Raw genomic sequence first — 25,770 nt, 5'->3', positions numbered from 1 at the left:
GTTTGCGGTTACCTCTTACATATGTTGACTGAATGTGAGGCATTAGGTCCATATTGGAATGGGATATTTGCTGAGCTGTCGGGTGTGATCCCTCATCAGATACAATGGTCTTATAAAATCCTAATACTGGGTCATGAAGGGGGATCTGGAGGGATAGGGTTTGACACCAGCTCAGTGTAAATTCATAGCCATTGCACTCTTGTTGGTCAAGCAGCACGTAATGCGGGGGTGGATGGACGAACACCCACCGGATGTGCAGGCATGGTCTAGATCAGTGGTCTCAAACTCGTGGCCCGGGGGCCACATGCGGCCCGCCAGGTACTATTTTGAGGCCCTCGGTATGTTTATTATAATCACAAAAGTAAAATAAAATAGTTTCATGATCATATGTCTCTTTAGCTATAAATTACAATATTATTATTATTATTATTATTATTATTAAGACTTAGCCAAAAGGAAAGATTTATAAACTATAAAGAGTTTTACCTCATGCAAAATTTCTTTAATAAGACAATAACTATTTTTTCTGAGGCCCTCCAAGTACCTACAAATCCAAAATGTGGCCCTGCAAAGGGTTTGAGTTTGAGACCACTGGTCTAGATCCATACGAGAGATGGCTATCTGGGAATTCAGGGGGTACAACAGGACCAGAGGTAGAGGAAGAAGCAATATTGGGCTCTGTGGCATTCATTTCTGGAGGGGGTTTTGGGGAGGGTGTGAGCAGGTTTGGCCCTTATTCATTGATTCTTTATTCTGAGCCACGACACAGAGGAGGATGGCGTGGGGTGGGAGGTTTGGTTGGGAGGGTGATCGGGGAAGGGAGTTGTCCTCCCCCCCTCCCGGTAGGGGATTTGGGGTATCACAAGGTATGGGGTGGGGAAAAAAGTAAACAAAATGAAGGGGTTTTGTGTTTGGTTTGAAACATGGTGTTTCTTGATTGGTTTGTCTGGAGGCCTGACTTTTTCCAGACTTTCCGGGCATCTCTATTGCTGATTGGTATGTATTGTGTCTTTTTGCACTTGTATGTTATTTAGTGTAATGTCATTTTCTTACTGGCACCAAGCTTAATAAAAAAAAATATAAGATCCACATGGAGACAGGTTTGTGGTCAGATGGATCTGGACTTTTGCTCTACTCCTCTGTTACCTATTTGTGGCAATGGGTCTTTTCATCCCAGTATGACATCAATTAGATTTCAAATGGCAAGAAGAGGACCTATTTTTTATTTGTATCAGCTCCTTAATGATGATGGTACTTTACCGGTTCTCTCTCAGTTGCGTAATACTTATGGCTGGATTAATCTAATATAATAAAATGCTAGGCCGCGCATGCGCATTCCCATTGCGTGGGTCCGTTTTCCGTGAGCTGTAGCGACCCATAGGAAGTGCGCATGCGCGGCTTACGGTTCTTTGAAAGACGCAGCGGTGGCTACTCTCACGATCCCCGCCTGCGTCGGACTTTCGACGCAGGTGGGGATCATGAGAGGAGCCACCGCCGCGTCTTTCAAATAAAAAAAAAAAATACGGCAAGGCGGATGTCGGCGGCTGCAGGCCGTGGCAGCTGTAGCCCGCCGCGGCCAAGCACAGAGACTCTCAAAGACGCTGCAGCAGCTCCTCTCACGAGCCGCTCCTGCGTCGGAGAAGGCGGCGATCGTGAGAGGACCCGCCGGGAAGTTACACTGCTGGGGGCTCGGGCTGTTAGGTCCATGCAGGTTCCTCTCGCGGTAAATAGAGGGAGAGGGAATGCTGCGGCTGCTGGCAGGGAAGTAGGGAAGGAAATAGGAAGAAAGACACAGGGATAGGGGCAGGGAGAGAGACAGAAAGACAGACAGACAAAGGGGGCCAGGGAGGGAGAGAGACAGAAAGAAAGACAGCGGGAGGAAGAGAGACAGAAAGAAAAAGAAAGGGGTATGGAGAGAAACAGAAAGAAAGACAGACATATATTCTACCACCAGGGGGAGGAAGGGAGACAGAAAGAAAAGAAGAAAGACACAGGGACAGGGAGAGACACAGAAAGACAGACAGATAAAGGGGGCCAGGGATAGAGACAGACAGAAAGAAAGACAGCAGGACAGAGAGAGAGAGAGACGGAAATAAAGACAGACAGACAGACATATATTCTAGCACCCGTTAATGTAACGGGCTAAAATACTAGTTTAGATATATTTTCTTATATGCAACTCAAACATTATGGTCATCTTTTACAAAGGTGCGCTAGCGGTTTTAGCGCGCACGCTAGCCGCTACCGCCTCCTTTTAAGAAGGCGGTAGTTTTTTGGCTAGTGCATGCTAATGCGTGCACTAAAAACGCTAGCGCACCTTCGTAAAAGGAGCTCTATGTGAATTCTTTGCCAACTTCCAATTTACTTATTAAGGTATATGAGCTTTTATCAGAAGTATTTTGATTAGAAGCTCAGCTGATAGTACCACTGAAATATTTCATATACTCTCTTATGGATTTTTCTTCATCACTGGATTATACCAGGATGGCCCACGCTTGGAATGAGGAGCTACAAATCACATTACATGGTCCCAATATACATCATTTCATAAATTATTATATAGATTATTACCTGATATATCATATTTCGAAATGGGATATAAATTTTTATGTTGTTTAATATAGCGCTTTGGCATGTCTATCGTGCAACACTCATCTCTGAAGGTTCTTGCCACAAACGTGGTCACCATAAAGCTAATTTAATTTATCCCATATGTTCTGGTTCTGTCTTTGGGTGCATAAATTTTGGTCTACAATTTTTTTTAAAGTTGAAGTAATGCGGAATACTAAATGGTATTTTAACTGTTATAGCTTATTTTGGTTATTTGATCTGAAGCATCCTATTCCTTGTGGACTTAAGGGTTTTCTAAAAAGAGCCATACTTTCAGGTTTGAAGGTCATTCTTTCTCTTTGGATTAAACCATTAAATCCTACTTATAGTCACTGGCATTCTAATATGCTTCATCTTTAAATAATGGAAAGTATGTCTATTTCTGAATGAGAAACCAAGAAGGGATGAGTGTTGTTCACGCTTTGGCAACCTTTTTTAAACATATTATCTCCAACAGCAAGAAGTCGTGTTTTGATGGATCATTATTGATTTTTATTGATTTTTTTAGCAGTTCTGGGAGGGGGAGGGCAGATGATGTAGGGAGGGGGTTGATTATATTTTAATATTGTATTGTTATAATGTTTATATTTATAATGATTATATTATTGTAATGTGTGTTTTGTTGATATATTAGTATACAGAAACCAGAATGGAATTGTCCAGATCAGAATGATGTGCACTAAAAAAAGTGTCCTCCAATTCATCTGGCAATATGAAGATCTTTATTCCTCCAATATCACAATGATACATTCAACGACTCGACATGTACATGTTTCGGCCAACAGGCCTGCCTCAGGAGTCTTAAAAGTCACGAATGATGATATTTGAAGTATGCTGGTCCTCAAATAGATTTAACCAAAACTCAATCAAAAAGGAGTGTCATTTTTTCTTAAGATGTCTGGAACCAGTGCCTCTTTTTGGAAAGAGGTGCTGGTTCCTCACCTGTGGAATTCTCTTCCAGTTATGATTCGTTCTGAGTTTATCTTATGTAAAATTTAGATCAATGGTTAAGACGCATCTTTTTGGTTTAGCATTTTTATGAGAAGTTTGGTAAACTGCAATCCTGTTTTTGGGCAGCTATTTAAACAAGATTGAAACAAAATCATTTTATTTTTAGATTACTTAGATTTAATTAATTTTTATATTTTATTTCATTTCTGTTCTTTTTCTGTTGTCTTTTTTTTCTTTGCTTTCCTATTTTATGGTGTTCTTTTCAATTCTTTTATATATTTTGTACACTGTGTTGTAAAACCGAAGTGCAGTTAAAACTTTTAATAAATATAAGCATAATAAACATAAACATTTGTGGAAAATATGAGTGATCATGCAAAATACCATCCTTTAATTTAGGAACATACTCTCATAGGGATTATGTCTAACTCCAGACCACCTCTGCTTCAGTTTACATACCAAGAATGCTTGGGCTGATAATGTACACTCAATATGACACACACCTGTGCCTTGTTTGATTATAATTTGTGCCTGTATATAAATAGTCAAGATTTTCATAGCTCTTGAGAAACCCCCTGTGTATTTGATCCAGGGTTGCACTGAGAGCTAGATGCACTAATCAGGGTCAGTATTACTGCGTGGGTCGCTGTGATCCAATTTTTAGCCAATTCCAAAAGAGCGATTGATGCACAAAGTTTCTAATTTCATAGTTTTGTAAGAAACTTAGGGCCTCTTCTATTAAACTGCGCTAGCAGAGAGCCGCGCTGAATGAACCATGTTGCTCCCGACGCTCAAAGGATCATCCGGAGCAGTGCAGGCCATTCAGCACGGCTCACTGCACTACAAACTGCTAGTGCAGTTTAATAGAAGAGGCCCTTATTGTTTGATTCCTGTCAGTTTGCTGTTTTCTCTGATTCCCAACCCCTTACATTCTGATTATAGATCTGGTGAGGGGGTGAGAGCAGTGGCGTAGTAAGAAGGGTGCGAGGGGATGGTCCATCCTGGGCGCCAGCACCCCTCCTCCTCCTCCTCTCTGCCCTCCACAGGGCATGGGGGGGACGTCCCAGGCACTGGTCACCCTTGCTATGCCACTGGGGGGCGGGCAGACCATCTCATTTCTCACTTCAGGTAGTAGATTGCCTTGAGCTGCTCCTGAGAATAGTGTACCATGCCATGGAACAAAAGCTGTTAACATATCGTAGCTAGCTCATGAACAACTGATAAAATCTGAGCTGTTGCCCAGCCAAGGTTCTGATAATGATTGAAAATGGGTGGATCATGATGAAACTGGCCATACAAAAGCCAACATCTGAAGCAGATCCTATACACAAGATCAAAGCTGTAAGAACTTGAAAGATCATTCCAGAATTCTGCAGAAAATTGGCCAAATTAATGTCAGCATACGTACAGACAGTTAAGAGCAAAGGACACTGAAGTCTAGCATTGTCTGCAGACAACTTTAGATGCTAAATACAACACGGGACAATTTGTAGCTTTAAAATCGGATTTGCTTCATGGGTATGTTGTTAAACATCCGTTACAAATAAAGTGGTGGTCGCTAACTTATGGCCATCACTGTAAATATATATATGAATAACAAAATTACAAAGCGCGTTAAAATAAATTCGTATCCCTTATACTGTAAGTCAACATATATTTGCAGTGAACCCAGCTCGTCGCCTCCGCTCTGCGGTCCTCTCTCACATGATCCACATCACCTCCAATAAATGGACGAACCTCCTTTAGATTTTTGCCCCATCGCACTTCCGAAGTTGCGGGTAGGAAGCGACTGGGTAATAGTTGTCAGAAATACCAAGGGGCAGAGTCTAAAGCAGGGTCAGCCCGCCAGGCAGTTATGATGTTTCACAGAACAAGAGCGCACAAGAAAGGAGGCGGCGGAGCGGATGCCTTTGTAACTGATTCCCGGACGCATACAGCCACGAGGAGCTGACCTGGATGTTGAAGTCGGCCGGGTAGAGGCTGCGGGCGGTTATGAGCCAGGCTTTGGCCGCCCACAGGTCTTCCTGCACTAACTCCCGGGCCCGCTTCACCAGGAACTCGCAGTCACCCTGGACCGACATCACACCGGCTCCAGCTGCGCAAGCTCACAACCAGCCAACGACATTGCTTCGGAGGAAAGCGTTCGCGCATGCCTCCGGGGGGGAAGGGGGGGACGTTGCTACTGCGCAAGCTCACAACCAGCCAGCGACACTGCTTCGGAGGAAAGCGTTCGCGCATGCCTCCGGAGGGGGGGGGGCGTTGCTACTGCGCAAGCTCACAACCAGCCAACGACACTGCTTCGGAGGAAAGCGTTCGCGCATGCCTCCGGGGGGGGGGGGGGGGACGTTGCTACTGCGCAAGCTCACAACCAGCCAACGACACTGCTTCGGAGGAAAGCGTTCGCGCATGCCTCCGGGGGGGGGGGGGGGGGGGGGAGGAATGTTGCTACTGCGCAAGCTCACAGCCATCCAGCGACACTGCTTCGGGGGAAAGTGTGCGCTGCCGCCGACATCATCATCATCAGCACACTAGAATTCTGGTCTCGCGCGCCACCTTCCACCGTCATCCCGGGAAGCCCTTAATTTGCGCACGGACGCGGTATGTTCCTGGTGCGCCTGCGCCCCGCACTCTGGCACTGTCCTCTGCTGCGGCTCCGCGGACTCTCCTCCTCCGAGGGCGCCGCGGCGGGACTGAAGGAGGACGCGGAACAGCAGCGGCGGGACTCGGTCTTGCGAAACTACGCGGCGGTGGAGCCCGGGGCTCGGGAGCACTTCGTCTTCCCGGAGTTCGTTCCCGGGGGCGCTGAGCTGGAGGAGGCGGATGCCGAGTCGCGGCTGCGGGAGGAGCTTCTCCGGCCGGAAAAAAAGAAGGCGCCGAAGCGCAGCAGCCGGGAGAGCGGCGGTGCCAGAGTTGGGCATGTTGGTCTCGTTGGCCGGGTGCAGCCGCCGCCGCCGGAGGGGCTGCTGGTGCAGGGGGAGCGGTGCCCGGGCTGCGGGGCGGTGCTGCAGTGCCTGGACCCCTTTGAGCCGGGTTTCGTGACCCGGGAGCGGGTCGGCGGCGTGTGTCAGCGCTGCTTCCGGCTGCAGCATTATCAGCAAGCGTTGCGCCTACAGCTCCCCCCGGAGAACTTCCGCCAAGTCCTGCGCTCGCTGGGCTCCCGGCCCTTGCCCGCCCTCGCCCTGCTCATGCTCGACTTGCTGGACCTGCCCGGTTCCCTGCTCCTGCCCGACCTGCCGGAGCTGCTGCGGCTGGGGGGCGGCGGAGAGCGCAGCCCCCGGCCCTTCCTCTTGCTCGGCAACAAAGTGGACTTGCTGCCCGCCGACCGGCCCGGCCACTTGCGGCGTCTGCGGCAAAGGTTACTGGAGCTGAGTCAAACAGCCGGCCTGCCCCGGCCTGAGGACGCGCTCTTGATCAGCGCCAAGACGGGCTACGGCGTGGAGGCGCTGGTCTCTCGATTGCAGCGCTCCTGGAGGTACAAGGGCGACGTGTACCTGATGGGAGCCACCAACTGCGGCAAGTCCACGCTCTTCAACACCCTGTTGCTGTCCGACTACTGCAAGTCTAAGGCTCCCGAGGTCATCGACAGAGCCACTATCTCTCCCTGGCCCGGTGAGCATAACTACTCCGCACGAAAGCAGCCCTCGCATGTTCTGTGATTGAATTTGTTTTTAAAAGCTAGAAGACTGGTGACATTTTCAGTGTATCCCTATGTATTCTGCACTGCCTGATTCATTGGTGTACACTATATAAAGGTTTACTTTTAAGGTTATTGCAGATATTTGGCTCCCTAGGCCACGACTTCTCAACCTTTTTAATTCTGTGGCACACACCAAACCAAATTCTCTATGTTTGTCAAACCTATGATCTCCTACCAATAGGAGGGAAGTAGGTACTTCTTGTCTGTGTGTATGTTTCTTTTGGTTTCAGTCATATGGAGCCAGCTGATTTTATTTTAACAGTGTGGGGCTCTGCAATCTTACATTAAATTGAAAGCACGGAAGGATTGGGTTAAAAAAAAGATTTTCCTGATTTGCTAGATTCACTGGATCTAGGCTAGGGCATGCCACCTTAAGTCTGGATCATCTGACTTATCAAGTCAGCCACATCCCCAGATCCTGTACTGCCATGGCTGCCAATTTCTGTTCTACCCCAGAGCCTCCATATTGTTTTCTTCATATTATAGCTGGATCATGTCATTTAGTGTCTAGAGCAGTTTCTCTCAAACTAAGTGCCATGGCACAATGGTTGTCCCGAAGACATTCCAGGTGTACCCACAAGAGATTCCAGAATTTTACTTTATTTTTAAAAATTCCCTTCATAAGTATACACTAGAATAGATGACAGGTACCTTGCATTCGCAAGTCTGTCAATCTTATGAGCATCTGTGTACGTAAGGATACAACTGCCCAGACAAACATCATTCTTTGATGTCATTGGTCCTTGAAAATTAAAGGCAAGTAATTTTATTTTTTATGTAGTAGTTATCCTAACTTGAGCAACAAAGCAATCAAGGCTTTTTTAAGAACATATGAACAGCCTTACTGGGTCAGACCAATGGGCCATCAAGCCCAGTAGCTCATTCTCATGGTGGCCAATCCAGGTCACTAGTACCTGGCCAAAACCCCCACGGTGTAGCAATATTCCATGCTACCAATACAAGCAAGCAGAGTCTCTTTCTCAATAACAGACTGGACTTTTCCTCCAGGACCTTGTCCAAACCTTCTTAAAACCAGCTACGCCATCCGCTCTTACCACATCCTCTAGCAACACGTTCCAGAGCTTAACTGTTCTCTGAGTGAAAAAAAAATTTCCTCCTATTGGTTTTAAAAGTATTTACGTGCAACTTCAAGTGTCCCCTAATCTTTGTAATTTTTGACGGAGCGAAAATCGATCCACTTGTACCCTTCTGCACCACTCAGGATTTTGTAGACTTCAATCATATCTCCCCTCAGCCATCTCTTTTCCAAGCTGAAGAGCCCTAACTGTTTTAGTCTTTCTTCATATGAGAGGAGTTCCATCCCCTTTACCATCTTGGACGCTCTTCTTTGAACCTTTTCTAGCTCCACTATATCTTTCTTGAGATAAGGAGACCAGAATTGAATGCAATACTCCAAATGAGGTGAGGTCACACCATGGAGCGATACAGGGGCATTATGACATTCTTAATCTTGTTAACCATCCCGTTTTTAATAATTCCCAGCATCTTGTTTGCTTTTTTGGCCACTGCCGCACATTGGGTGGAAGGTTTCATTGTATTGTCTACAATGATACCCAGATCCTTTTCTTGGGCGCTAACCACCAAGGTGGACCCTAGCATCTGGTAACTGTGATTCAGGTTATTTTTCCCAATGTGCATCACTTTGCATTTGTCCACATTAAGGGCTCCTTTTACAAAGGCGCGCTGGCGGTTTAGCGCACGTAATGCCATGCGCTAAACTGCCGGTTGCGCTAGCCACTACCGCCTCCTCTTGAGCAGGCAGTAGTTTTTAGGCCAGCGCGGGGGTTTACCGTATTTTCACGCAAATAACACGCACCCGTATAAAACGCGCACACGTGTATAGCGCGCAGAAATCACGATGATAAGCACAAAAACTTTGGTATAACGCGCTCACGATTATACCGCGCATGCTGCCCGACTCTCCGTTCACCCCCCTGACTTCCGTGCACTGCCCCGCCTCTCCGTGCGCTGTCCCGACTCTCCGTTCACCCCCCCTGACTTCCGTGCACTGCCCCGCCTCTCCGTGCGCTGTCCCGACTCTCCGTTCACCCCCCCTGACTTCCGTGCACTGCCCCGACTTTCCGTGCGCTGTCCCGACTCTCCGTTCACCCCCCCCTGACTTCCGTGCACTGCCCCGACTTTCCGTGCGCTGTCCCGACTCTCCGTTCACCCCCCCTGACTTCCGTGCACTGTCCCCCCTTGAAGGTCTGTCCCCATCCTGAAAGCCTGATGCCCCCCCCCCGACGTCCGATACATCCCTCCCCCGAAGGACCGCCGATTCCCCAACAATATCGGGCCAGGAGGGAGCCCAAATCCTCCTGGCCACGGCGACCCCCTAACCCCACCCCGCACTACATTACGGGCAGGAGGGATCCCAGGCCCTCCTGCCCTCGACGCAAACCCCCCTCCCCCCAACGACCGCCCCCCCAGCCGACCCGCGACCACCCTGGCGACCCCCACGACCCCCCCACCCCCCTTCCCCGTACCTTTGGTAGTTGGGCCAGAAGGGAGCCCAAACCCTCCTGGCCACGGCGACCCCCTAACCCCACCCCGCACTACATTACGGGCAGGAGGGATCCCAGGCCCTCCTGCCCTCGACGCAAACCCCCCCCCCCCCCAACGACCGCCCCCCCCAAGAACCTCAGACCGCCCCCCCAGCCGACCCGCGACCCCCCTGGCGACCCCCACGACCCCCCCACCCCCCTTCCCCGTACCTTTGGTAGTTGGCCGGACAGACGGGAGCCAAACCCGCCTGTCCGGCAGGCAGCCAACGAAGGAATGAGGCCGGATTGGCCCATCCATCCTAAAGCTCCGCCTACTGGTGGGGCCTAAGGCGCGTGGGCCAATCAGAATAGGCCCTGGAGCCTTAGGTCCCACCTGGGGGCGCGGCCTGAGGCACATGGTCGGGTTGGGCCCATGTGCCTCAGGCCGCGCCCCCAGGTGGGACCTAAGGCTCCAGGGCCTATTCTGATTGGCCCACGCGCCTTAGGCCCCACCAGTAGGCGGAGCTTTAGGATGGATGGGCCAATCCGGCCTCATTCCTTCGTTGGCTGCCTGCCGGACAGGCGGGTTTGGCTCCCGTCTGTCCGGCCAACTACCAAAGGTACGGGGAAGGGGGGTGGGGGGGTCGTGGGGGTCGCCAGGGGGATCGCGGGTCGGCTGGGGGGCGGTCGGAGGTTCTTGGGGGGGGACGGTCGTTGGGGGGGGGGGGGGTTTGCGTCGAGGGCAGGAGGGCCTGGGATCCCTCCTGCCCGTAATGTAGTGCGGGGTGGGGTTAGGGGGTCGCCGTGGCCAGGAGGGTTTGGGCTCCCTTCTGGCCCGATATTGTCGGGAAGTCGGCGGTCCTTCGGGGTGGGGGTGCGAGTGGTCCTGCCGGGGGGGGGGGGGGGATGTATCGGACGTCGGGGAGTCGGCCGGGCAAGAGGGCTTGGGCTCCCTCTTGCTCCGATCGTGGATGCGGGTGCGGGTGGGAGCGCGTGCGAGCGGTCGTTCGGGGTGGGGGTGCGAGTGGTCCTGCCGGGGGGGGGGGATGTATGGGACGTCGGGGAGGCGGCCGGGCAAGAGGGCTTGGGCTCCCTCTTGCTCCGATCGTGGGTGCGGGTGGGAGCGCGTGCGAGTGGTCGTTCGGGGTGGGGGTGCGAGTGGTCCTGCTGGGAGGGTGAATCGGGCGTCGGGCGGGGTGGGAACTATGTTTTAAAACTTTTGTATACCGCGCTCACGCATATAACGCGCGAGGGGTATGCGCGGTAGGTAAAAACGCGTATAACGCGCGTGTTATATGCGTGAAAATACGGTAACGCATGATGAAAAGTCGTGCGCATTAACCTCGCTAGCGCGGCTTGATAAAAGAAGCTCTAAATTTCATCTGCCATTTGGACGCCCAGTCTTCCAATTTCCTAATGTCCGCCTGCAACTTTTCACAATCCACATGCGTTTTAACAACTTTGAACAGTTTAGTGCAGCGGTCTCAAGCCCGCGGGCCACATGTGGCTCTCCAAGTTTTATTTGCGTCCCGCGGTCTGGACTGGATAATTCCTTCCTTTTGGAGCAGCAGCGGATCTGGCCGGTTCGTTCCGTTCAAAGCCGCGGGTTGGCGGCTCCTTGCGCTATTCGCTCCTGCATCGGAAGCCTCTCTGACATCACAACATCAGAGAGGCTTCAGACGCAGGCGCAGATCTCGCAAGGAGCCGCCACCCGCGGCTTTGAATGGAATGAGCCGGCCAGACACGCTGCTGCTCCAGTGGCGTACTAAGGGGGGGGCGGTCCACACAACTGGTCACCCTCCACTGTTCTTCATAGAGTGCGGCTCGCGGCTCGTTTAGAGCAGGGGTGCCCAACTGCTTCCCTTCCCTTCTCACCGCCGGCACCATGCCCTTTGATCTCCCTGCTTTTCTCGCCGCCCGACCTCAATTCTGACGTCGAGAGGACGTTCTGGCTAGCCAATGGCTGCCTGGCTGCCCGGAACGTCCTTTCCGACGTTAGAATTGACGTCGGGCAGCGAGAGTTGGTCGGCCCCGTGGAGATCTCGGCCTGTTCCCGATGGCGCCAGCAGCAGCAGCAGCCTATTCCCCAGCGGCGGTGGCATGGGGAGGGCAGGAAGGAAGAAAGAAAGAAGGGGGTGCAGGGAGCCAGAAGGAAAAAAGAAAGAAGGGGGGGGACAGGGAGCTAGAAGGAAAAAAGAAAGAAGGGGGGGACAAGGAGCCAGAAACAAAGCAAAAAATGGGACAAGGAATCAGAAAAAGACAGACATAGAAAAAGAAAGAAAAAGTCGGGGGAGGGAATGAGGTCTGGAGGAGAGGAAGCATACAGGAGGCTGAAAGAAGAGAAGAAATATTGGATGCACAGTCAGAAGAATAAAGTGCAACCAGAGACTGATGAAATTACCAAACAAAGGTAGGAAAATGATTTTATTTTCAATTTAGTAATAGAAATGTGCCAGTTTTGAGAAAGAAAAGATATTAAACTTTAAATGTGAGTGCTGCAGAAAAAATAGAGTATTTGGAGGGCCGCAGAAAAAATAGTTAATGTCTTATTAAAGAAATGACAATTTTGCATTAAGGTAAAACTGTTCAAGGAAAGTTTTATAAACTATAAAGAGTTTAACCTCATGCAAAATTGTCATTTCTTTAATAAGACATTAACTATTTTTTTCTGCGGCCCTCCAAGTACCTACAAATCCAAAATGTGGCCCCGCAAAGGGTTTGAGTTTGAGACCACTGGTTTAGTGTCATCTGCAAATTTTAATCACCTCACTCATCGTTCCAATTTCCAAATTAATTATAAATAAGTTAAATAGCACTTTTTGGATCTTCTTATCTTTGCAAACTTGGATTTTCAGCTCTGACAGAAATTAAATTTTAAAAAAAAGAGAACTACTGTAGATGGTGTTTGTTTGTTGACCATTGAGCCACGTTTTGAGTTAATTTGCATTCAAAAACAAGCACATCTGTCACATTGATTAGCAATTCTATTCTGTCTACTTTAGTTTCACCTTTGTTACAATTACCCATGCATGACTTAAAAAACTTTAAATAAATAACTCTCAAATTAAATTTTTGTTGATATTGCAATTTTATAATTTCAATTCTAATGTGCCGCAAAAAGCATTTGCTCTGTTTAGTGTGCCGGAGCTAAAAAAAAGTTTGAGAAACACTGGTCTAGAGCACTGTTCTTCAACCACTGGTCCACGGACCAGTGCCGGTCCCCAGAAAATTCCTGCCGGTCCACGCAGAACCAGCGAAATCAACATCTGAAATTTCCTGTCGGTCCGCGCAGGGCCGGCAAGATCGACAGCTGAAGTTTGCGCAGGGCTGGAGAAATCATGGAGATCCTTCGATGGTGTGCTTTCTCCCCTCCAAGCAGCTCTCCTTACTTACCAGCGCAGCAATTCAGGAAGGCAGCCTTGGGGCTTCCTCTTTCCTCAGAGGCGGTGCGACCCAACAAAGGACCCGAGGCTGCCTTCCTGAATCGCTGCGCTGGTAAGGAGAGCTGCTGGGAGGGGATAAAGCCACTGTTAGAGGCTGGGAAGCTGCTGGGCAAGGGAAAAAAAGGGACAGCTGCTACTGGACCTGGAGGGAAGGAGAAACAGAGATGCTGCTAAGAGGGGAGGAGGGAAAGGAAGAGTTACTACTGGACAGGGGGAGGAGGGAAGGGAGAAGAAAAAGGAAGGAAACAGCTGGCTGGGAGATTAGAGGAGGGGAAGGGGAGAGACAGGAATGAGATGGGATGGGGGGTCAGCAGAGAAATTGAGAGGGACAAAGATGCTAGATCTGGTGTAGGAGAGATAAAAATGAAGAGAGCAGTGAAGCTGGAATGAATCATGTAAAAAGGAGAGAGGGGGCATAGGCTGGATGAAAAGGGGAGAGGGGCATAGAAAGAAGACAAATACCATATGGGAGGGGGAGAGGTCAGACAGTAGATGGAAGGGGCAGATGCTGGATTGAAGAGACAGAAAGGGCAGACACTGGAAGGAAGAAAGTGAAAAGAAGATGAAACCAGAGACAACAAAAGGTAGAAACAAAAATAATTTTATTTCTATTTTGTGATTAGAATATATCGGATTTGAAATATATATCCTGCTAGAGTTGGTGTTAGACATAACTGGGGACTATAAAGTCCAGGCAGTGGCTTAGGGCTCTCTCTGACCAGGGGGCAGTTGCCCTAGTTGCACATCCCTAACCCTATTCCTGCTTTGTGTGACTGCGATATTCTGTTAGCATGATATTTCTGTGTAGTATTCTGTAATAATTTGGCTTATTCAGTTTTCTTGCTAGTAGAGGGGATGTGTGAAAAGGAGGGGAGACAGGGGTTTTGTTGATCCTTGCTCTGTATTACTTGTATTTATAAAATGACAATTGTACAGAATATTGTTTCTTTTTATATTTTAATAAAATACATTCAATATAAAATCATAACTGAGGCTTGTGTGGATGGGATCAGATGGTTTGCAAGGACCGAGCTCGTGGAAATGGGGTTCTTAAATTTCAGTCCTAGTAGTTTGCCGGTTCACAAAATAATTTTTTTTTTCCGCCGGTCCATAGATGTAAAAAGGTTGAAGAACACTGGTTTAGAGCATCTTCCTCACTCTGCAGGGGTTTAAAGAATTGCTCCTTTATATGTCACACTTATTCTTTTTTTTTAAACGCCATTATCTCTTGACTTATGCTCTGACATTTTGTGCCCCATTACTCTAAAATGTTTTTGTAGCTAGCTATAAATGTGTTTATATTCAGAACTGCAACTGTTGTAATATCTGGTTTAATTTTCACAACCTACTGTTTCATGTAAATTATAGGCTGTTTTCATCCCCTTCAGCCCATTATAAATACAGGGAATATTGCCTCTGAATGTTCTTTTATATGTAATTTGATGACATTTAAGTAGCCAAATCTGTAGATATGTATATCTTAACTGTGCGCTTTTTGTTTCCTATCAGGTACTACCTTAAACCTTCTGAAATTTCCCATTATTAATCCCACACCATATAGAATTTTTAGGAGAGACAAAAGATTAAAAGCAGATGAAGCTAAATTTGAAGACGACCTAAATGAAGAGGAACGAAAACATTTAAATCAACTTAAAAAGCAAGGATACTTGATTGGTAAGAATGGTCCTGTTATACTCAAAATTCTGCTCTTCATGACCAAGTATTGGATACTATGCTTGCAAAGAGCATGTCACAAAATTCACAACTTCTGAGAGAGTCTAGTGCAGGGGTGCCCAAAAGGTCGATCACGATCGACCAGTAGATCGGGCTTTGTGTTTTTTAAAATTTTATTGTTGGTAGATCATTTTGACTTGGTCATTTTAAAAGTAGCTCGCAAGCCAAAATGTGTAGGCACCCCTGGTCTAGTGCATCTCTTCTGGTGGTATATGCAGCTTACTGTTTCTGAAGAGACCGTTCCTCAAGCAAAGTCATCGAGATTTGTACTTGTACAAATTGTTGCTGCTTGCATTGGTATACAAACTAGGACAGTGTTCTTCAACTGCCGGTCCGTGGACCAGTGCCGGTCCACAGAAATTTTCTACCAGTCCACAGGGCTGGCACATGCATTGGGCCCCAGACAGGGCTCTTTAGCCGCCGGTCCACGGTGCGATCGATGTGGCATTGTCTTTGGGCCGGCTTCTTCTTTCTCAGTGCTGCAGTGCACAAAGTCATGGGCAGAGGCTGCTATGCGCGTACTTCGCCTGAACCGGAAGCCTTCTCTCTGATGTCGCAACGTCAGAGGGAAGGCTTCCAGATGTCGCAACGTCAGAGGAAAGGCTTCCAGATAAGGAAGAGGGAGCCGGTCCGAAGATAACGCCGGGGGTCGGGGAGGGCGGCATAAAACGGCCAGGCGGAGCAGGCCAGAAGGCAAGGCACAGCATGGAGGAATGATTTTATTTTTTAAACTAGTCTTATAGCCTGTTACATTAACGGGTGCTAGAATATATGTGTGTGTGTGTCTTTATTTTTTTCTCTCTCTCCTTAGCCGTTTTCTGTATTTCTGTCTGTCTTTTTTTTTTTTTTCCTTGGCTGTCCACTACCACCCCTTGCCTGCTCCCCCTGTCCATTCTCCCTTCCTTTTACCTCCCCTGTGTCCTCCACCACCCCATCACTGCTCACCTTATCCAGCAGAAGCCCTTCTCCCTTTGTTTTACCTCCCCCTGTCCATCATCACCTCCTTCCTGCTCCCCCTGTCCAGCTGTAGGCCTGTCTTCATTTTTCTGACCCCCCTCCCTGTTCATCAGCACCTCTTCCCTTGTCCATCAACCCCTTTTCTGCCCCTCCATTTCCGTGTGTTGCAGCATTTCCCTCCCACCCCACTTCCCTGTGCAGTATTTTCCTCCCCCCATACCTTCCTCCTGAACTCCATGTTAAAATGCTTTCCGGGTTTGGCTGCTGCAGCCTGCGGCCGACATCTGACTAGGGCTGCCGCGGTAGACATCCACCTCGGGGGGGGGGGGAGGAAGAGAGAGAGCAGAGAGAGTATGGTGCGCAAGGGAATGACGGCGGTGGGGACGGCCAACTTACAGGAAGGGAGCTGCATCTTTCAACAGGGAGCAGGCCAGACCGTAAGCCGCGCATACGCACTTCCTATGGGTCGCTACAGCTCACGGAAAACCGGCGCATGCATAGGAAGTGCGCATGCGTGGCCTAGCGTTTTATTATATTAGATTAGTGATTGATTTACATCTGCTGTCTGTTCAGGAAGAAATGTATTTGTTTCTTTCTTTTCCTCGGATTGTACTGCATGCAGTGTCTTGCATCCTAGGGTTTATATATATTAGTACTTTTAGTTCTTGATCCCATATTTGCACGGGGTTATCTGTGTTCTGGTAGGAATGAATATTGAGAAGCATATAGTGTCTAGTTTAATTTTGTATTTAACCATTATGCGTTGTTTATACGATTATATTGTGTGTGTGTGTGTGTGTATATGTATGTATGTGTGTGTGTGTGTGTGTATATATATATATATATATATATATATATATATATATATATATGAAAAATGAATGGAAAAAATGGTGTTGCAATTAGTACTATTATATGGGTGGGGTATGGGTGGGGATGGGCGGGATCTGCCCCACAACTTAGCCCAGTATTCTTCAACTGCTGGTCCACAAAATAATTATTTTATTTCCACTGGTCCATAGGTGTCAAAAGGTAGAAGAACACTGAGCTAGGGCTTTCTCTGTTCTGTGTATGTCTGAGTTAGAACTGTAAACAGATGGGGTTAATAATCAGAGCAAGCAAAATGTACCATGATTTACTCTCTCATTGTATTCTTTGTTGTTTCTTGAAAACAAGATTTTGCATATTTTTATTTGAAAATATCTTTATTATCGTTTCTCCTCATATAGGCCGCAGACAAGGGCAACCTATGTTTAAAAAAACAGAAGATAAGCCGCCCCATGCATTCTTGAGCATAGCAATGTAGATACAATCTATTTAAGTAGGTCCATACAGCAGACCAAAAGCATTAAATATGTTCACAATCCTACACATAATGCTTGTAAGAAGCATCAATTATAGCACATTTCAGACAGGTCCCGTCTGAGGGGAGACCCATCTTTTTGCCCGAGATGGATAAATATACATACAATGGTACCTTGGATTACGAGCATAACCCGTTCCAGGAGCATGCTCTTAATCCAAAATGCTCGTTTATCAAAGCGAGTTTCCCCATAGGAAATAATGGAAACTCGCTTTGATGCATTGCTCCCCCCCGAAGGCCCTCCCTGCAATCCAGCACACACCCCCGGCCGCGATTAGGCTCCCCCCCTTCCGCCGCTTCTTACCCTTATCTGGGCACTGGCACCGGCATGTCCTATGCTTGGTGCCGGTGCCCGAAGATCGGCCTCCTCTTCTGCTGGGCCTTTTACTAAGCTGCGCTAGCGGTTTTAGCATGTGCTAGACACTAACGCCACCATTGAGCTGGCGTTAGTTTTTGGCGCATAGTGCGGGTTTAGCGCTCGCTTAAAATGCTACCACAGCTTAGTAAAAGGTGCCCATAGAGCTACTACTCTATACAATAAATGAACTCCCCGTGGTATTATTAAACCCCAATAAAGTCTACCCACCAGGCCCTTTGTTACTGCCTGCACTGGCCAATAGTCATCAAAATCAGATTCTATAAAATACTGTTTATTATTCCTCAATAGTGATTGTATGTAATGTTGTAATTGGATGTATGAAAACCAGTCTTGTGATTTTAAATTATAAGTACTTTGCAAAGTTTCATTTGATGTCTTTTCATCCTCCTCCTCCAATACATGACAAAGTTGAGTCGACGCTGGGTAGTCCAGTGATGAAATCTACTATCTGTGCATCCTGCTGGGAAATCCACATTACCCACTATGGGCAAATATTGAGAAAAATAAGCATGCAGTTTATAATATTTTTGAAAATTTCTCCATACCCATCGTGCAGATTTCAGCAGAGGATGTCACTTCAGGGGTGATGTTGCTGGTTTTGTTTGTATTATGTACCCCAAATACAAATCCTCTGCCAAATCTTTTTCAAAATCAAGGTCATGGTATTTTGAGGTTTGGAGCATCCAATTGCACACTGCTCTCAGATGACATATCTGATAAGCCCATGCCACCCTCCTTTCGTGACAATTGTAATTGTTTTAGGGAGGCTCTTGGTGTTTTAAATCCCCATAACAATTTTCTTATGACATTCTATTGTTTCAAATCTACTGGATGGAAGATCACTGGAAGGTGCTGCAACATATACAGTCATTTTGACAATAAAACCATTTTCAACAAAAGTGGCAAAGATCGCCAACGTTTGTTTTTGTCCCTTTTAATAGAGTTTGAACATTGCACACATGCAGGGCAGCCAAATTCTTTGTGTATACACAATCCTAAATATTTCATTGTAGTCCTCGCCCAACAAAGAGGGAAAACATCCTGCGAGGTGGCAACTAAATTTTCAGAGAGATTCAAGGCTTCTGATTTGTCAGCATTGATCCACAGTCCTGAGATCTGCCTGAAATCCTTCAAAATTTCCAGTCTAGTTAATGCTGCTAGCGAGTCATTGGCAAAAAGGGCTACTGTGAATACCAATCGTCCCATTTGAATGCCAGTGATGTTTTGATATTGTAAAAAAAACTTTTGGGTTACTAGCTCCATACATACACAAAGAGATGGGGGACAGAGGACATCCCTGTCTCGTGTCTCTCTGTATGTCAAAAGGTTGGGGCAAAATATTATTTAACAAAAGCTGTGCCTATGGGTTGCAATATAGGAGTTTTAATCATAGATAACACAGAACCTCCTGAACCCAAATCTCTAGCATTCTCCATATATACTTCAGTGAAATAGTAGCAAATGCTTTTTCTATATCGAAATTATCAAGTATCAATTCTGTTTGCTTTTCATGTACTAATTGCACATAATTTGCAAATATTAACTACCTGCTTTCTGTCCCTTAATAAAACCCACTTGATGGGAAACTATCAGGCAGAGGATGATATCCATCAGCTGATTTGCCAATAGATCTTCACATCAATATTTAAGAGGGATATGGGCCTGTAGGAGTTAGTGTCCGCTACCCGGTTTATGGATTGGTATGATTGTAGCTCCATTTGTTTACAGCCAAGAAAGTGGAAGTGAGATGGTGTCCTAATATTTTAAAGAACTTAACCAGGAGGCCATCTGACTCCTGGCGATTTCTAGACTGGGCTCAAAACGGCATGAGTTATCTCGTCCATGTGTAAAGGGACATTTAAGATGTCTAATTCCTGCTCTGTCACTGTGAGCAACTGTAGCCCTTCTAAGAATTGAAAGTGTCTTGAGGTGGTGTCATTGGAAGCCATATGCAGTGGTTCTGTCTCTGCTCAGACCAGGCAGCAAGTAACCACACAGTTCCCATACTGTAAAAAATCTGTCGCCCGTAGCGCAATGTATTCAGAGTGATCTGGTGTATTAAAGGATCTGGTGCATTAAAGGATTAAGTGCATTCTATAGCTGTATATATTGCTCCTTATTGCCAATGAAAAAGTTTTTGATTATGCCTGGCGCACCTGACATAGTTGAGTTTGCTGCAAAAGAAGTTGCCTATTCATCTATTTGCGGCGATGGTGCACATATGAGATTATTTCTCCCCTGAGGACCGCTTTGCCCATTTCCCAGAGCAACCCTAAATTATCTGCATATACAGTATTATTTTTACTATAATCCTCCCACTTTTTTCAAGAACTTTTTTGAACTGTTCACCATCACAATGGAGGATTTTCTTTTCAAGGTGCACAGATCAGATATGCCGACATACAATATAATCTATATACTCAACCAATGGTAAAGCTTCCTCTTGTCAGCAGTTTATAATCTAAACTCCTTTTCTGAAAGATGTGCTCAGATTATAAGGGTATATTCTGTTTCCCCTGGATGCAGCATTCTCCAGAGACCTGGCAAGGTCAGACTAGGACAGAGCAAATCACCCCTCCCATCGAGTATTAATTGGATGGCCTGTAGAGAAAATATACCTATCTAGCGTGGGGTTATTCACTGCATTAAAGTCTCTTCCCATTATTAAGGTGCATAGAGGGAAGGGCCAAAATTCACTAAGCAAACCGATGGTGTACCTATCGGTTTGCGAGCCCTTTGCGACCAGATTTCTCTCCAACCCCATCCACTAAAGCCTGTAGCGATCCTCCCATGCAAATTAGCAAAACCCTATGCAAACAAGCCAAGTGATTGGTTCACTAACAATTGCTTGGCTATTTCAAATCGGGTTTTACTTTTGCCAAATCTGACTGCTGCAGACCTGTCAGTAACTAACATAGTAACATAGTAGATGACGGCAGATAAAGACCCAAATGGTCCATCCAGTCTGCCCAACCTGATTCAATTTCAATTTTTTTTTTTTTTTTTTTTTTCTTCTTAGCTATTTCTGGGCAAGACTCCAAAGCTTTACCCGGTACTGTGCTTGGGTTCCAACTGCCAAAATCTCTATTAAGACTTACTCCAGCCCATCTACACCCTCCCAGCCATTGAAGCCCTCCCCTGCCCATCCTCCACCAAACGGCCATACACAGACACAGACCGTGCAAGTCTGCCCAGTAACTGGCCTAGTTCAATATTTAATATTATTTTCTGATTCTAAATCTTCTGTGTTCATCCCACGCTTCTTTGAACTCAGTCACAGTTTTACTCTCCACCACCTTTCTCGGGAGCGCATTCCAGGCATCCACTACCCTCTCCGTAAAGTAGAATTTCCTAACATTGCCCCTGAATCTACCACCCCTCAACCTCAAATTATGTCCTCTGGTTACTGAAAGGTCTGCAGGTTTTTTGACAGGTCTGCCTGTCTTTTTTTAATTCTTTTTTTTTTCCATGGTACAGAGATTTTACGTGTGTTATACACGCAAAATATCTGCCCCATAAAAATAAAAAGGCAGGCAGGCCTATCAAAAAATGGCTGAGGCCCCCCTCCCTCCCACAGCGACACTGCCTTCCCTACGGGCTCCCTGCCCTACAAAAAAGTAAAGAAAAAGTTTTTTTTTTAAAGTTGCAATGCCCTCCCCACGCCGATGCCCCACAAAAGGCAGGAGGGATGCTAACTCCCTCCTCCATGTTAAACCCCTCCTGGTCAAGCCGGGCCGGGCCCACCTCCCTCCCTGTTGCAAAATCTGGCAAAAACTGCAGGAGGGATGCCAACTCCCTTCTGCCACTCCCCCCCCCCCCCCGGACACCCCCTACCCATTCCAGGCCGCCTTTCCACCCCCCTCCCCTACCTTTAACAGAGCAGGAGGGATGCTCAACCCCTCCTACTCCAATGCCTCCCGTGATGACTCAGGCCTTAGGCCCCTCCCCAGTGCATCATACAATGGGCGGGGCCTAAGGCCCTGATTGGCTCAGGCTCCTACCTTGGGAGAGGCCAGGGGCACCTGAGCCAATCAGGGAATTCCTTAGTGCTGAGCCTTAGGAAGTCCCTGATTGGTGGTTATTGTGCAAGGGAAGGACATATATAATTAACTGGCATGTCTTGTGCTTATTGCATATTAGGAGATGGATTGCATTCCTTGTGTCTCATTGCTCATTCCTTATAGCTCCTGAAATTCTAACCTTAATATATTATCGTAGTATGACTAGGAAGATATAAGAAAAAAGGAGAAAGAAGAACTGGAATATTGAGTTTTATGACTCCATTACTGTTTATAACTATGATTTTGGGATCAATTGGAAGTAAATTTGAGCGCAGGGAATGTGACACACTAGGATCTTTCACTGAGGAATATTCTTTCAAAAATGATCTTATCTTTGATCTAGTGCTGCACTCATTCTGTATAAGAATTAATATTTCAATATATTTAATTTAAATTTTAATTGCTTTTCATTGAATCTCATTGATAGCTATAGAATATATTTTCAATAGGGAATATCTAATTCTAATATGAATCAAATTCATATGTCTTTAGTGATGGAAAATTTATTAATTAACATCTGTACACTTCTAAAGAGGATGGTTACTGTGCACATATGAGCAGAAGCGATTTGATTTCATTATGAGTAAATTATAGATTTATAATTTGTCTCCTTTTATACATGTTAATATTATATGTTAAAGGATATTAAGAATAATTAGTTATTGATTATCCAAGCAAGATAATCTTAATATTATCTTCACATTAGATCAATTAGATCTATACAGCTTGGGAATTGGTTGTTGAGGTTTTTGATGGATATTTATGGAATGATTATAATAATAACAAGAGAATTATATAAAAAGATGAATATATTATAATATTGTCTTAATATTGTGGTCTGTTGGGGAACTTTCTGGACTCATCTGTACTTATATTTGTGATTCCAAGTTATATATGTCATTATCCCAGGACAAGCAGGCAGCATATTCTTAACACATGGGTGACGTCACCGACGGAGCCCTCGGTACGGACCTTTTTAACTAGAAGTTTCTAGTTGGCCGCACCGCGCGTGCGCGAGTGCCTTCCCGCCCGACGGAGGAGTGCGTGGTCCCCAGTTTCTTCGTTTCCGCGGAGCGAAGAAGACGCGTGTATTTTTTCAACGGCCGTTGAAATCACTTTTTGCCTTCCCGCTCGCGCTTTTGTTCTAAAATTTTCTCCCTCTACCTTCGGGTTTCCTTTTTATTTGAATTGCAAAAAAAAAAAAAAAAAAACAAAAAAAAAAACAACAAACTTTGATTTTTTCCTGTTTCTTTCGTTTTTGCCCCGGCGGGGCCTGTTGCCATTATACAGGCCTCGGACTTCGATTTTGCGGAGGCTATCTTCCCCTTCATGCCCCCGCAGGTCGGTTTTAAGAAGTGCCAGCGGTGTGCACGCCCGATCTCCGTTTCTGACCCACACAATTGGTGTTTGCAGTGCCTGGGTCCGGAGCATCGGGCGGACTCCTGCACCCGCTGTGCCACTTTGCAAAAACGAACTCTTAAAAACCGAAGAATCCAGCAAACCCTTCTCTTCGGCACCGAGTCGGCGATGGATTCCTCACCTTCAACGGCGGTACCACAAAAATCGGCACCGTCAAGCTCGACACCGACCGACCCCGCATCGGCGCCACTGGCGCCAGGTAAGCCGGCTAAGAAGCCTTCCTCTTCCCTCGAGCGCCCTCCTGCTACGGTGGCGACACCGTCCCTACCGGCATCGCACCGGTCCCGTAAACGCTCCGCCCCGATATCGGTGAGTGCCTCGTCATCGGCCTCCTCATCGCCGGGGCGTGGAGCGGCATCCAAGGAACCGAAGAAGAAGAAAGCGGTTCCGATGCCACCCCTAGATGACCGTATCTCGGCCATTCTACAAACTCAGGTTCAGGAGCAGTTGAAGAAACAACTTGAGCAACTGCTACCCTCTATCCTGGCACCGCTCCTTCCGGTACCAGACCGGCCCGAGCCCCGCACCGAGCCCCCGGTGTCCACTCCTTCGGTACCGGTAAACACCTCGATGCCGATCCTTTCGGCCCAACAACTTCATGATGATCCTGTGGTTCTTTCTCAACCCACAGTGGATCCCCCTCGGCACCAGGCGGTACGGCACTCTTCTCGGGACCGAGAACGACGCCGATCGTCCTCCCCTGGTACCGTTTCGGTGCGCTCTGGTAAATCTTTGTCCAAGACTCGCCACACCGCACCCTCCACCCCGGTGTCCCGACATGCACCAGAGGTCAGGGATCCTGATTTATGGGAGGAGACTCCTCTCGGTACCGAGGAGGATCCCTCCTCATCTGATGAGGAACCATCGGCACCTGATGCCACCTCTAAACCTGAACAGTCCTCTTTCTCTAAATTTCTGAGGGAAATGTCTGCTGCTCTGTCCCTTCCCCTGGAATCTGACTCCAAAAAGTCCCAAGCCTTTTTAGAAGCCTTAGACTTTGAGCAACCTCCTAAGGAGTTCCTCAAACTTCCCGTGCATGACATCCTACGGGAGACATTCTACAAAAACTTGGAAAATCCCCTCACGGTACCGGGAGCTCCCCGTAAACTGGACAACCTTTACCGTGTCATCCCTATTCCTGGATTCGACAAATCTCAATTACCCCATGAGTCCCTTCTGGTGGAATCCACCTTAAAAAAGACTCAGGGCTCCAGTGTCTATGCCTCTACCCCTCCTGGCAGAGAAGGTAAGACCATGGACAAGTTTGGCAAGAGGCTTTACCAAAATGCCATGCTTGCCAACAGGGCAAACAACTATTCCTTCCATTTTTCCTTCTATCTCAAACACTTGGTCCAACAGCTGTCTGCCCTCCAGAAGTACCTACCTGAGCGCAAGGTCCCGCTATTCCAACAGCACATCTCTGGCCTTCTCCAAATGCGCAAGTATATGGTCCGCTCGATATACGACTCCTTCGAGCTCACCTCTCGGGCCTCTGCCATGGCTGTAGCCATGCGTCGCTTGGCCTGGCTCAGAGTCTCCGACCTGGACATCAACCACCAGGACCGTCTGGCCAACGCCCCCTGTCTCGGGGATGAGCTTTTTGGAGAGTCACTGGATTCCACCACCCAGAAACTCTCTGCCCATGAGACCAGGTGGGACACCCTGATCAAGCCGAAAAAGAAGGCACCGCCTACCCGACCTTATCGGCCACAAACATCTTATCAACGGAGATTCTCAGCCAGGCCACTCAATCCGCCTCCCCAGCAATCTAGGCGGCCTCGTCAACAGCAACATCACGCTCAGGCTCGATCTCAGGCCTCTCAACCCTCTAAGCCTCCTCAGCCTACTAAACAAACTCAGCCCTTTTGACTCTTCTCTCCAGGGCATAGCCAGTCATCCACCTTTGCTACCTCTTCCACAACCCATCGGAGGTCGTCTCACCATTTTCTCCAGCCGTTGGGAAATCATTACATCGGACCAGTGGGTCCTCAACATCATCCGCCACGGCTACTCTCTCAACTTCCAGACTCTACCTCCGGACAACCTTCCCGTAGAGTCTGCTTCAAACTCATCTCAAACCCCCCTCCTCCTGAGGGAGGTTCAATCCCTCCTCCTTCTCAATGCCATCGAAGAAGTACCTCCAGATCAAAGGGGGCAGGGATTCTACTCCCGCTACTTCCTGGTACCCAAAAAGACGGGAGACCTCCGTCCCATCCTCGATCTCAGGGACCTCAACAAGTGTCTGGTCAAGGAGAAGTTCAGAATGCTCTCCCTTGCCACGCTCTACCCTCTTCTTTCTCAACACGACTGGCTATGTTCCCTGGACCTCAAAGAGGCCTACACTCACATCTCCATCAACCAGAATTCTCGCCGCTACCTGCGGTTCCAGGTGCTGCACCAACACTATCAGTACAAGGTGCTACCGTTCGGCCTCGCTTCCTCACCCAGGGTCTTCACCAAGTGCCTTATAGTGGTAGCGGCCTTCCTCAGGTCTCACAACCTCCAGGTGTTCCCCTATTTGGACGATTGGTTGGTGAAAGCACCTACGTCTCAACTTGTGCTACAGGCTACTCATCACACCATCTCTCTCCTCCACCTCCTGGGGTTCGAGATCAACTACCCCAAGTCGCATCTGCTTCCCACCCAGCGACT

The 25,770-nt window shown here is 47.5% G+C and overlaps 2 protein-coding genes across 5 annotated transcripts in view; one reads left to right on the top strand and one right to left on the bottom strand.

Moving 5' to 3' along the window:
• Nucleotides 1-5,773, bottom strand: part of INTS10 (integrator complex subunit 10) — a 203,639-nt gene extending 197,866 nt beyond the window's left edge. The window contains exon 1 of one of the 3 annotated variants that reach the window (XM_033915345.1): nt 5,514-5,773. In XM_033915345.1, coding sequence (XP_033771236.1) covers nt 5,514-5,642 — 129 coding nt within the window. In that variant the 5' untranslated portion in view covers nt 5,643-5,773. The remainder of the gene's footprint in view (nt 1-5,513) is intronic. The other 2 variants (XM_033915356.1, XM_033915365.1) reach the window with 2 other exon arrangements.
• A 220-nt stretch (nt 5,774-5,993) lies between these two features.
• The window catches only part of NOA1 (nitric oxide associated 1), a 65,524-nt gene continuing 45,747 nt past the window's right edge, over nt 5,994-25,770 (top strand). For both annotated transcript variants that reach the window (XM_033915318.1, XM_033915329.1), the window contains exons 1-2: nt 5,994-7,170; nt 14,715-14,879. In XM_033915318.1, the coding sequence (XP_033771209.1) occupies nt 6,162-7,170; nt 14,715-14,879 (1,174 nt within the window). In that variant the 5' untranslated portion in view covers nt 5,994-6,161. The remainder of the gene's footprint in view (nt 7,171-14,714; nt 14,880-25,770) is intronic.

Source organism: Geotrypetes seraphini, chromosome 1 (genome assembly GCF_902459505.1).
Source record: "Geotrypetes seraphini chromosome 1, aGeoSer1.1, whole genome shotgun sequence".
NCBI classification, from domain to species: Eukaryota; Metazoa; Chordata; class Amphibia; order Gymnophiona; family Dermophiidae; genus Geotrypetes; species Geotrypetes seraphini.
Note: the sequence above shows the minus strand (reverse complement) of the source record. Positions and strands in the feature narration are given on the sequence as shown.